The sequence below is a fragment of the Zeus faber genome, assembly GCF_960531495.2.
Source record: "Zeus faber genome assembly, chromosome: 13".
NCBI lineage: Eukaryota > Metazoa > Chordata > Actinopteri > Zeiformes > Zeidae > Zeus > Zeus faber.
The window spans coordinates 17,132,272-17,144,453 of NC_137198.1; the positions used below are offsets into that span (position 1 = coordinate 17,132,272).

General features: G+C 45.6%; 1 protein-coding gene across 1 annotated transcript; it reads right to left on the bottom strand.

The window, feature by feature from the left end:
* Nucleotides 1-753: 753 nt before the first annotated feature.
* zbtb42 (zinc finger and BTB domain containing 42) lies at nt 754-2,364 on the bottom strand (the record flags this gene model as incomplete). The annotated part of the gene is made up of 1 exon (XM_080011872.1): nt 754-2,364. Exon 1 carries the CDS (start codon nt 2,353-2,355, stop codon nt 754-756), a length of 1,602 nt encoding a protein of 533 aa, XP_079867998.1. The 5' UTR covers nt 2,356-2,364.
* Between the last annotated feature and the right edge of the window lie 9,818 nt (nt 2,365-12,182).

Here is a 12,182-nt window from a genome sequence, read left to right on the forward strand (position 1 = left end):
TCTTCAGTTTTAAAATAAAAATACAAATAAAATAAAATAAAAACCTAACCCAAGTTCATAACAAACAGATGGTTTTTTTTTTTCTAAGTTCAAGAAATATATTTCCTCCTTTCAGTAGTCAAACAATGATATCCTTGCTGCCTTTTGATAGTTTAGATGTTAAGAATTAAACCGATCTATAAATAAATAATAAAGTGTGAGACTAAAGGAAAAAGTACAAATCGCTACTGACGGACGGTTCTGTTCTTCCATGTGCACAAAGAAATGCTCATAATTCATCCTGGTGATTGCTCCGACGTTACGTTAGCATCGGCGATCATTCATCTGCTCATGAGATAAGAGCAAAATATTCTCTAGAAACGCAAGAGATTGACACTAATAAGACAAAAATAAACAAGTGCATCATGCTGTTTGTTCGCCTTCAACACAAAAATCCAGATGGACTTTTCTCAGCAGCCGCTCCGTCGCTGGCCTGCGCGTCTCTGACCGCTACGCTCGCCTGCGACAGGACACATTCATTCCAGTTTTCAAAAGTTGCTACATCTTAATCTTGAGAAATGCCACATGGTTAGAATTCCAACGGGATACGTCTCCAAAAAAACAAAACAAAAAAACAAAAAAAAAAAAAAACTCTTTCCCGACAGGCCGACAGGGGGGAAAAAAAACTCCCAAAAAGTTCAGTAGTATTATGGAGTATACGTGCGAAGACACACTGGGATGTCTTCCCGTCGTGGCACTGGTGAGGGGGCGTTTTTATCCGATAGCGAGAGTCTTGACAAGGCCGCAGTGGAACTTCCGGATGTGGCGGTAGAGGTCTCCGGACTGGGTAAAGCGCCGCTCGCACCACTTGCAGGCGTGCGGCTTCTCCCGCGTGTGCACGACGGCGTGCCGACTCAGGTTGTGCGAGTACTGGAAGCTCTTGCCGCACTGGCCGCACGTGTACGGCTTCTCGCCAGAGTGCGTGCGCTCGTGGCGCTTCAGGGTGTACATGCATGAGAAGGTCTTGCCACACTGCGAGCAGGTGGGCACCGAACCGTCGGGGGACAGCTTGGAGCGCGTGCCGTCCTTCTCGCGGAAGTGCGAGCTGAGGTGGAGCTGCAGCACGTGGGGGCTGGAGAAGACCTTGCTGCACAGCGGGCACACGCACACCTGTTGCCCCGGCGGCAGGAGCACCCCGCTGGAGGTGGAGATGTCCGAGGAGGCCAGGTCGTCGTCGTCCTCCTCCTCGCTGTCCCCCAGCAGCCCACCCTTCCTCTCGCCGCCCTCCCTGCCCGGGGCGCCCTTCCTCCCCCCGCAGCCCTGCCCCTCCTCCTCCTCCTCCATCAGGTCCTCCTCCTGGGAGAGCAGGGCGGCTGTAGAGCCGTTGTTGCCTGGGAAGAGGGCAGCGAACCCTGTCACCACCGAGCCCCTGGCGCTATTCCCAAAGCGCTGGCTCTCCGGGCTCGTCGGCTCACTGTCCTCCTGCTCTGACAGCAAGTCGTGTTCGTCTTTAACAAGTGGCTCAGTGCCCTGCTGCTGGCTGTCGAGGGCCAGCTGTCCCGAGACGTAGGAGGGGTGTAAGGGATCTCTGCTAGACAGAGGCTTGAAAGACAAATCCAGTGCGCAGTCCATGTCATCTGAAGCCCGGGACCTCTGGGACAGGGATATGGCGGAACTACTGACATCAGCTTTTGTTTTTCCAGCTGTTTGGACACAGGGCTCGGCCTCTGCTGACACATAATTGACACCTACAAGGTCCGGGGACCTGCCGGAGTGACCGTTCGCCTTCTGCCGGCTCTGCGCGGACCTATCACAATTTGTGACAGCCAGCCTGATCTTGCTGTTGTCGATGTCAAACTCCTCCGCCGGGGGGACCCTGTGGCGCCCCGGAGCCTGTGCGTGGGGCTGATGCCAGTCGAGCTGCTTGCCGTGCTGCTCACCATCCAACGAACTTTCTCTATCCAGGCAACCCAGTCCCAGCCCCTCGCCCACCTTTTCGTCCAGGGAGAATAATTCCTTATCTTTCAGTTTTCCTTTGCACACTTTCACAATATCATACATGTGGAGGTAGCTGGCCGCTGCCAGGACGTCCTCCACTGGCAGAGTGCTGAATTCCAACTTCCCCTCATACATAAATTCAAGGAGCAAGCTGAAAGCCGGGGCTGTCACAATGTCACTGTTCAGATGCACAACGTCCCTTTTGTCTAGCTGGTCCCTGTAGAAGAGATGGAAGTACATGCTGCATGAGGCCAGCACGGCTCTGTGCGCTTTGAATCGAGCCTCCCCGACGAGAACAGTGCAGTCACAGAGGAAACCTTGGTGACGCTGCTGACTCAGACACTGCAGCAACTGGCGGCTATGGTCTGGGAACTCCATTCTTCCTTCATAACCTGATGGAAAACAGGAAAAACAGGATACTGAATAAATGAAATGCAGCCATTTAGAAGGTGAAACGCATACATGTTAAAGGGCAATGACATGGTAGTGCTATACCATGAAAAACAGAGGTGGTTTCAGCTTTCCTTAAAATGTAAAAAGTAAAAAAAAAAAAAAAAAACTTTATTCAAAACAAACACTGTCTCAACTGCTCTGTTTATAATAGTGAATGACGTATATACTGTATATACACATATGCAAAGTGAACAAAAAAACAGCTGAAGAAAATCAATCACCTCTTGAGTTAAATTACATTTATAAATCACCGGCCTCTACTGAGCTACAGTCTCATTCGGCCCAGACATCCCAACACAACAGCACAAAGACACCAACACGACAACACCATGCACTTGAAACACCAGTCTGACCTTGTATCATTCTGCAAACGGGTCTCTGTTCTGCCCTCGATTATTAACAATCTTAAAAAAAAAGTATTCCGTTGTCAGTTGCCGGCCTATACTTTCTGAGCTTCCCGTGGAAAGGAAAGGCCAACTGACGGACCACAGGCGCACACACACACACACACACACACACACACACAGTTTCAGCTGTTGTTTGTGTTTACTGAACAATCATGTGGAAATGAAGAGAGAGAGAGAGAGACCTGCCGACTACACTAGGGTGAAGAACAGGGAAGATCAGAATTGAGGAAGAGGAGCAGAGCAGGGTGAGGAGGAGGAGGAGGAGGAGAAGAGTGAGGAAGAGGAGCAGGGTGAGGAGGAGGAGGAGGAGCAGAGTGGGGAAGAGGAGCCGAGCAGGGTGAGGAAGAGGAGGAGAAGAGTGAGGAAGGGGAGCAGAGCAGAGTGAGGAGGAGGAGAAGAGTGAGGAAGAGGAGCAGAGTGAGTAAAGTGCTGCTGTTTGCGGATCGCCCTGCGAGCTGTGCAGTCAGCTGCTCTGACATCACCGCAGTGGAGACGCACCTCCAGCTGTGCGGCTCTTTGCGCCATATGCTACCCCGAGCTACGCAGCCCCCCCCCCCCCCCCCCCACCCCTCGCACCCACCCACCCCCCCACCAAAAAAAACAACTTATAAGAGTTACTACGAGAGTGGATTTATCGTGCGTAACGCCGCAGTACACGCTCAATCAAACTTTTATCACTTTCCTCGCGAGCAAAAGGTCAAACCAGACCGTAAACAACGCTTTTCTGGTCCGCTCGGCGCACATTGGAAGCGCAAAGCCCGAGACGCGCGTTCAAGACGTCGATAGCACCTCGAGGCAATTTCCACGCGTCGGTTGAAACGAATCCCAACTGACAGACCCGCAAACAAACAAACCAAACCAACCAACCAACCAAACAAACAAACAAACGGCAGCGGAGCGGCGGAGCTCCGCGTCCGCGTCGAGGCGCAGCGGAGGAACTCGCCAACCCCACGAAGCGGCGAGAGGGCATTTCTAACTTTCGCTTTCTCCCCCTCCCCCGCCCTCCACCCCCCCCCACCCAGCCATTCCCATGGCGCAAACGCGACACTTACATATATTTCCCCGTCCGTCGTTTCTCCTCCTACACACTCGGGCGTCCTTTCATGATGTGCGGCCAGATGTTCGCGTCTTTCTCCCGTCTCGATGCCGGAGCTTCGGTCGGACTCTGGCAGGCTCCGAGCTCGGCGCTGTGTGTCAGGTTCATCGGAGGGGGGGGGGGGGGGGGGCGGTGGGGTGGGGGGGTTGTGGGTTGGGGGTGGGGGTGGGGGTGGGGGTGGGTGGAGGGAGGGGGGGTGGGGTCTCGCGATAGCGTCCGGGCGATCGTCCTGATAGTCTCGCGAGCGCGCCGCCCGCGATAACTTCTGTACTACTCCACGGATTCACACAGTGGCAGCAAGTAGCAGATTACCTTGGTGGGGGGGGGGGGGGGGGGGGGTGGACCTGCTTTTAAATATACACCTGTCGTGAAATGTGACGGCATACGTTTATTTCCCTGGCTCATAGATCGCCTTTCCTTTTTCAATAACGTGTTCAGAAGTCTTTTGAGTGAGAGTTATTATCAGGAGCGCCTCCCCTTCAGACAAATTGACACCTCAGTGTACACAACTGCCACTCACACCGCATTGTTGCCTTTTATTCTTTCTCTACTTTATAGTTCTTTCTACTTTCAGTTGTTGATGGCCAATTATGAAGCTTATGTCATTGCGGCGGTTACATTTATTTAATGAGCACTAACCATGAGCACTATGTATGGGACAAAGTATTCTATGTACTATTAGGTTATCAGGTATCTTGTATGCATCGTATATTCATACCTGATTAATTCAACGTGATGCATGAAATGGATGTCTCTCTCCTGACAATCATATTAGGAGGAAGTGTGTGTCTTGTTGTGCGATACCTGGCCGTGCACTTAATGTTGGTATCTGGCGGCAAATGTGTTTTCCATCTATCTGTCGATACTACTGAAGTCTTGAAATCCATGAAAATGCATTCCTAGTGGTGTCCGAAAATGAATTTGGTCCGCGTGAACGTAGATCCAAATCGAGCTCGGGGAAAAAGGCTTTTCTGTAATTGTTAAATCTTGCGATGGCGGGCAGAGTGGAGAAGCCAAGGCTTGAGGTTGCAGCTGCTCATCTTGTACCCCACCCCCCACCCCCCACCACTCCCCCAACTGCCTCGGCCACCTTTGCCCTGTGTTCCAGCTGTCGTGTGTTTTGAAAGGGCCATTTGCAGCTCCTCGCAACCCCCGACACAGAGGGGAATGAGCAATGTGACGGGAGACGGCAGCCACTGGTTGGGATTCTTATCCACTTACAGCCTTATTCTGTTTATAGTCCGCCACTCGCCGTGCAGGGGAGGCATCTGTATCCATCCCGATTCCTAGATGACCAGAAGAAAAAAAGAAAGCGGACAAGATCCTCTCGGGAGAGTCTTCCATTGTTTTCCTGCCCGAACAGGATTAGTTATTCACTGTCACTTTGCTCGAAGACTTCTAAAGTTACACAGATGCTATAAAGATACAGTAATTGGTTTAACGGATAACAACTTAAGATACGTCAAAATGATTTGTGATGTACTCATCGCAGCAGAAAATGAAATGTTCCAAATGCCATGAGCCTCAGATGTGTGCGTACCATATAAAAACAATTTACCATTCAGCAGCTATGCGGATAAGAATAGGACCAGTGGCCCTGTGTTTCCCTGGCCTGGCAAGTGCAGGCGCCCAGTAGAGGAGGGGTGTGTGTTCACAGGGTAATACAAAGCAGTGGTTGTGCCCGGGGACTGTGGCCTCAGAAAGAGGCTCAGCACGGTGAAGGTTCTCACACGCAGGGAAAAAAAAGATAGAAAAAAGGATAGAGAGGGAGGGAGAGAGAATGAGAGTGGGGGTATAGTAGGGAGGGAGGGGGGAGAGAAAGAGAGAACACTTCCTGGAGGTTCATTCTTCCTCTCTGCAATCATCAATGGCATTCTCCCCCTGACCCACTCCTCTCTCTGGCAAACAAAAGGCCCTGCATTCCAATGCAGTCCGACCGCCAGCCAGCCACAGTCGAACCACATCACTCTTCCCACTGGACCAATGATGGGCAACATTGAGCTGTTTATTTCACAGGGATTTTTCATGCCTTTTTTATGACTTGGTTTGGGTTGTTGATAAAATAAAGACTTCAAATATAATATATGCAAATATAACATATTATATGTATTGTATTATGTATCAATGTGTTATTATTATTTATGATAATAATAATAATAATTATTATTATTATAATATTCAATGTTATGACTGGTCAAGCACAAAGTACAGGAACCCTATTGCTTTTGTTCAGATTTTTTGGTTTGTTTTTATTCCAGGCTGAAGGTGCCTGGCGGAAAACGTGAAACCCATGGACTCCAAACTTGGATGATAAGTTTGACATGTTCCCAAACTTGGAAACGCAAAAAACAGGAATCATTGGCCACATGGTGACACTATAATGACCACTTTTACTTTTTGTTGAATAACTTCTGAACTGCTGGTCGTAGAAACAAAATTCCCGCATCCATGAATTCCTGGGGCCATGCAGAGTCTATGCCATCATGATAGATTGTGCCATTTTTGATCTTTTCCAAAACGTCTTATTTCTTACTCCTCCTACATATACGGTCCAATGTTCATCAACCTTGGACCACGGCATGTCTAGACTTCCCTGGATACAATTTATTCAATGGACATTTGCTACACCCCTTAGTTTGGCCTCAATTTATTTTCAAAGTTTACAAAAAATGTCTTGACATAATCTGCCATAATTTATCAACGCATTCTGCTATCGTTATCCAATTTGGTAGATATGTGCAGGATATGACTCTGAAAAATCTGGTGTGCTTTGGTCAATAGGTGGCACTATGGCGATCGTATAACTTTCAATGGCGATATCTCATTCGGCGGCCATCTGCGTCATGATGTTTCTGCCATTTTGAATTTAGTCCAAAATGTATATTTCTTATCTCCTCCTACAAATTTGGTCCAAATACACAAAATTGTCTAAGTTTGATTCACAACAGACCATATTTGTACGAGGGGTTGGTAAAAAACTGCAGCGGAGGCAGCGGAAGTAGCGGAAGTAGCGGAGTGGAAGAGCCGGACGTAGAGGAGCGTTTTGTGACATCATAATCCAATTTTGTATGTGCAGGGTATGACTCTGAAGGGGCTTTCACAAAATAGGAGGCGGTGTGTACTGCACTGCACTCTAAACTCCATTAGAGTCTATTGGTTGCTCCACGCAGGATCTGCGCCGAGCAAATCGGTGCAGCGCTGCGCGGTGGTCCGTGGCGCTGGCCAAAAGTTGTGTGTTTACTAAAGGTGTGTGCTCTTGCTTTCACAAACAAAAGTTAAGAAACGTCATCAGCGACAGCCGGAAGTGCATTCCGCGGGACCTAGAAAAACTGGAATTTGTGTCGGTAGGAAGTGATGCTGCGTTCCATGGGAACTCAGAAAACTGTAACTCGCTGTTGGTAGGAAGTGGCGCTGCGTTCCATGCGAACTCGGAAAATGTAATTTGTGTCGGGAGTCCCCAGGTCTGTTATCTTGGTTGGTTGGTTGCAGGACCTGCTGGGTCGAGTAGAGAGACAGCAGGAACTGATCCTGCGCTCCATGGGAACTCTGAAAATTGTCTTTGGTATCGGTTGGAAATGATGCTACGTTTCACGGGAACTCAGAAAACAAATTTGTGGCTAAGCTCGACCTCATGCATTGATTGCTGCCTGCAGCTATGTTAATTACTAATTACTAAGTGGCGCTGTTGGCACCGTCCTCCGGTGGGTTATCTCCCAAATAGGAGCCTTTCTGTGTGGAGTTTGCATGTTCTCCCCGTGCTCACCTGGTGTTTCCTCCACCTCACGTCAGTAAGGACCCCCACCAAAAACATGCACATCATCGTCTGACCAGTGATGGACACTCATCACCTGGTCCCCGCCCACATCCACGAATGCTTGCCCACTGCTCCTGGCTGTGCCCCCGGAGGAAGGACAAGCCAGGATGGGTTAAACGCAGAGGCCTGCGGTGCATGTGGTGTGGTGTGTGACAATTAAAGATTGTTCTTCTACGAGGGGTTCAGGCACGGTGGAGGTCTCGTTAGAACCGACATGCCTCAGACATCCCGTGGTTCAAGTTTCATCCAAAGCGATCTACATTCCTAGCTGGTTAGTGAAAAACCAATTCAATCTGACTGGAAGTACCTGAACATTCATCCATTGCCAATATGCCAACAGTTCGAAAACTTCCGGTCAGGTGGTGGGGAGAGGTTGAGTAAGCTGCTTTTTTACATCATCCAATTCATTATATATGTGCAGGTTGTGCCTCCGAATGTCCAAGTTCTGGTTGTTTGGTTGTTTTAAAGACAGGAGGGTTGCGCCGTGTAGACCGCTCCTGGTTGCTCCACAAGACCAGCAACCAGGAGACGAAAGACCGGGGGGAGCCGATGCAGCGTAAACTTGGAAAATCATGCTGCGTTTCAGAGAACACGGGAAACCGTTATCCCAAACATGGGATAACAAGCTTTCCTATAGCTTAACGTAGCAGATTTAAATGAAAAGACAAAGAGTTAATTATTGACAAGTTCTTCCATAATAATTCTAATGACAAATTAATGTTAAAGTTCCAAAAATGTTGTCTCCATTACAAGTATTCTATTCAACTGAATTTTACAATTGTACATTATTAACGGAAAAAAATACAATAAAGTAGTAATTACAACTAACATGTGTTTATTATATTTATCAAATAAAATGTATTTATTATTAATGTTATACAAAGTAATTAAAAACTTTGTTTTTGTTATTGTTCCAGATGCTGAAAAATAGCTGTAAATCTAAGACAAAAAAGAAGCCATTGTCCAAAAATACAGTCCTCAAGGTCAGTCACAATAAAAAAAAAAAGTAACTCCACGATGTTTGATGTTTGTAAGTTTAGTAAATTGTGAAGCATTTCACAGAAAAACTGTAACACGTACCTAAAACGGATAAACTGGACCCTATGTATTGCTGCCTGAGGCTATATTTATTATTACAAAAGGAAGTAAGCATAAAAAGGGGAGAAATGGATGAATAATATCATTATCAGTGTTTCTTTGTCCTGAACCCGCTGTGAGGACAGCACGCAGACCAGCCAGTATCAGGGGCGTTCCTTTGGTTAACACATCTCAACACACTCTGTTGTCGAGCTTCCCCAATACTCTTCGATGCCTCCCCTTTTATATCGCACCCTCCTGTTCTAACTATGTAATATATGTATACATGGCCATTAACGGCAATCTGCCTGTAAAAAAAGTTTAAAAAAAAAGCATTTTTTTCAAACCATCTTCCCCATGAGCCCCAAAGAAAACTGATAGTTGCTCTTTACCGTTATCCCAAACATGACTAAACTGGACCACATGTATTGCTGCCTGCAGCTATATTTACTAGATATAAATATTAATATTGATATTGTTCCGGGAAAATTCTCTGAATTTTGAAATCTAAAACTCTTTGAAACAGACTAACGGCCAAAGCTACGAACACGGTTAACGTCTTGTTTGAACTGGTATGTCGCAAACACCTTGTGGTTCAAGTTTCTTCCAAATCGATCCGCATACGAAGCAGAAATTAGTAAAAAACTGGTCAAATTTGAACGACATCACAGACACGGTCCAATGCATTTAACCCCAAAATATGTCCAACCCGGCAAAAAGGATCTAGAACACAACAATGACAGCTATGGACACGGATAAGGTGTTGTTTAAACCGGTATGTCACAAGCACCTGGTGGTCTAGGTTTCATCCAAACCGATCCACATACAGAGCAGGTATTGGTGTAAAACCGAATAACTTTGACCCCAAATATTCATCTGGTCGGGCTTGACCGACACCGTACTATTCGTAAACAAAATGAATGAGATGAGATTTACAGATTGATGCTTTGTGACGTCATCATACTATTTACTATAAATGTGCAGGTTCCGATTCAGAATTTACATTGACACCGTGTCCAGTGTGCGGCGTAGACTCCGTCAATCTGCAGTAGTTCGACATTACAAACTATACGTGTACATGTATATTTATGTTCTTTCTTACCTGGTAGATGTCTGAAGATCTGTTCGATTTACATTTCATCTCTGTGGTCTCCATTTCTTTGCTGGATTAATGAAAAACACGAAAAAAAAGTGGTCCACAAAAACCCATGTCGTGGGTCCAATGCCCATGTCGTGTCGAATCTACTGAAATGTGCGACTGAGTGATGCGTTCAAGATCCAGCGATTCGTTGAAAAAATAGAAACCGTGTAATGGTAATTACTCACGGAACCCACAATGTTTTTTATTTTATTTCCTGGAAACGTAACTGATTGAAAATGTAATCCAAGGATAAAAGTCACCACTAAAATAACCTTAGTTCCACTATTACTTTAAATCTCTGTAAATACGTAAACCTTTTCAAATATGTCATCATTGACGCACACGAGACCCAACGTCACCTGCCGTCAATGAGACTCCAGATGTACTTACATACAACGAGGTCATTTATAACAATGACAAGATTTTGTTTGAATTTAAAAAAAAAAACGTTTTTTTTCAAGATACGTCATAAATAAACAGTTTCCTATAGCTTAACGTAGCAGATTTAAATGAAAAGACAAAGAGTTAATTATTGACAAGTTCTTCCATAATAATTCTAATGACAAATTAATGTTAAAGTTCCAAAAATGTTGTCTCCATTACAAGTATTCTATTCAACTGAATTTTACAATTGTACATTATTAACAGAAAAAAATACAATAAAGTAGTAATTACAACTAACATGTGTTTATTATATTTATCAAATAAAATGTATTTATTATTAATGTTATACAAAGTAATTGAAAAGTTTGTTTTTGTTATTGTTCCAGATGCTGAAAAATAGCTGTAAATCTAAGACAAAAAAGAAGCCATTGTCCAAAAATACAGTCCTCAAGGTCAGTCACAATAAAAAAAAAAAAGTAACTCCACGATGTTTGATGTTTGTAAGTTTAGTAAATTGTGAAGCATTTCACAGAAAAACTGTAACACGTACCTAAAACGGATAAACTGGACCCTATGTATTGCTGCCTGAGGCTATATTTATTATTACAAAAGGAAGTAAGCATAAAAAGGGGAGAAATGGATGAATAATATCATTATCAGTGTTTCTTTGTCCTGAACCCGCTGTGAGGACAGCACGCAGACCAGCCAGTATCAGGGGCGTTCCTTTGGTTAACACATCTCAACACACTCTGTTGTCGAGCTTCCCCAATACTCTTCGATGCCTCCCCTTTTATATCGCACCCTCCTGTTCTAACTATGTAATATATGTATACATGGCCATTAACGGCAATCTGCCTGTAAAAAAAGTTTAAAAAAAAAGCATTTTTTTCAAACCATCTTCCCCATGAGCCCCAAAGAAAACTGATAGTTGCTCTTTAATTACAGCGCCACCATTTGGCCTGCCATCCCGTAACCTTTGGATGGATTCACACCAAACTCGGTATGAATGTTCCAATTAGTGGTCTGAACATGATACCCAAATGTCATGATGATTGTCTCAACCCACCTTGAGTTATGAGCCTTTATATGATTTGCCACACATATGCCCAGGCCAGGCTAGTATGTAACGATAACAACCAAACTGCATATTTTGACTAATAATTGTCTAAAAAGCATGTACACCAAGTTTTATGAAATTCCAATAATAAAACAAAGAGATGGACGTTATTGGAATTTGTACCACTCCCTAAAGTTATTTTGTCTTACATAATTTGGGACAAAGATTCCAATACCTCTACCTAATATCCCCATTCAGTTTTGTGACGATTGGACTAACGGTCAATGAATTATGACTGATTTTACATGAGACCACACCCATTGTCAAGTTTAATGGTTAATAATGGCCATATTGCATATTCAGCCTACGGGCCTGAATCCCTTCTTCTTCTTCTTCATTCGGCTGCTTCCGTTAGGGGGTCGCCACAGGGGGTCATCTGTTTCCATCTCTTCCTGTCCTCTGCATCTACTTCTGTCGCGCCAACCACCTGCATGTCCTCCCTCACCACATCCATAAACCTCCGAAACCGGATAACCTGAGCTGTCCCTCTAATATACTCATTCTTAATCCTGTCCTTCCTCATCATTCCCAATGAAAAATCGTAATATCTTCAACTCTACCACCTCCAGCTCCGCCTCCTGTCTCTTTGTCAGTGACACTGCCTCCAAGCCACACTCACTACCATCTTGTAAACCTTCCATTTCACTTTTGCTGGTACCCTTCTGTCGCAAATCACTCCTGACACCCTTCTCCACCCACCCCACCCTGCCTGCACT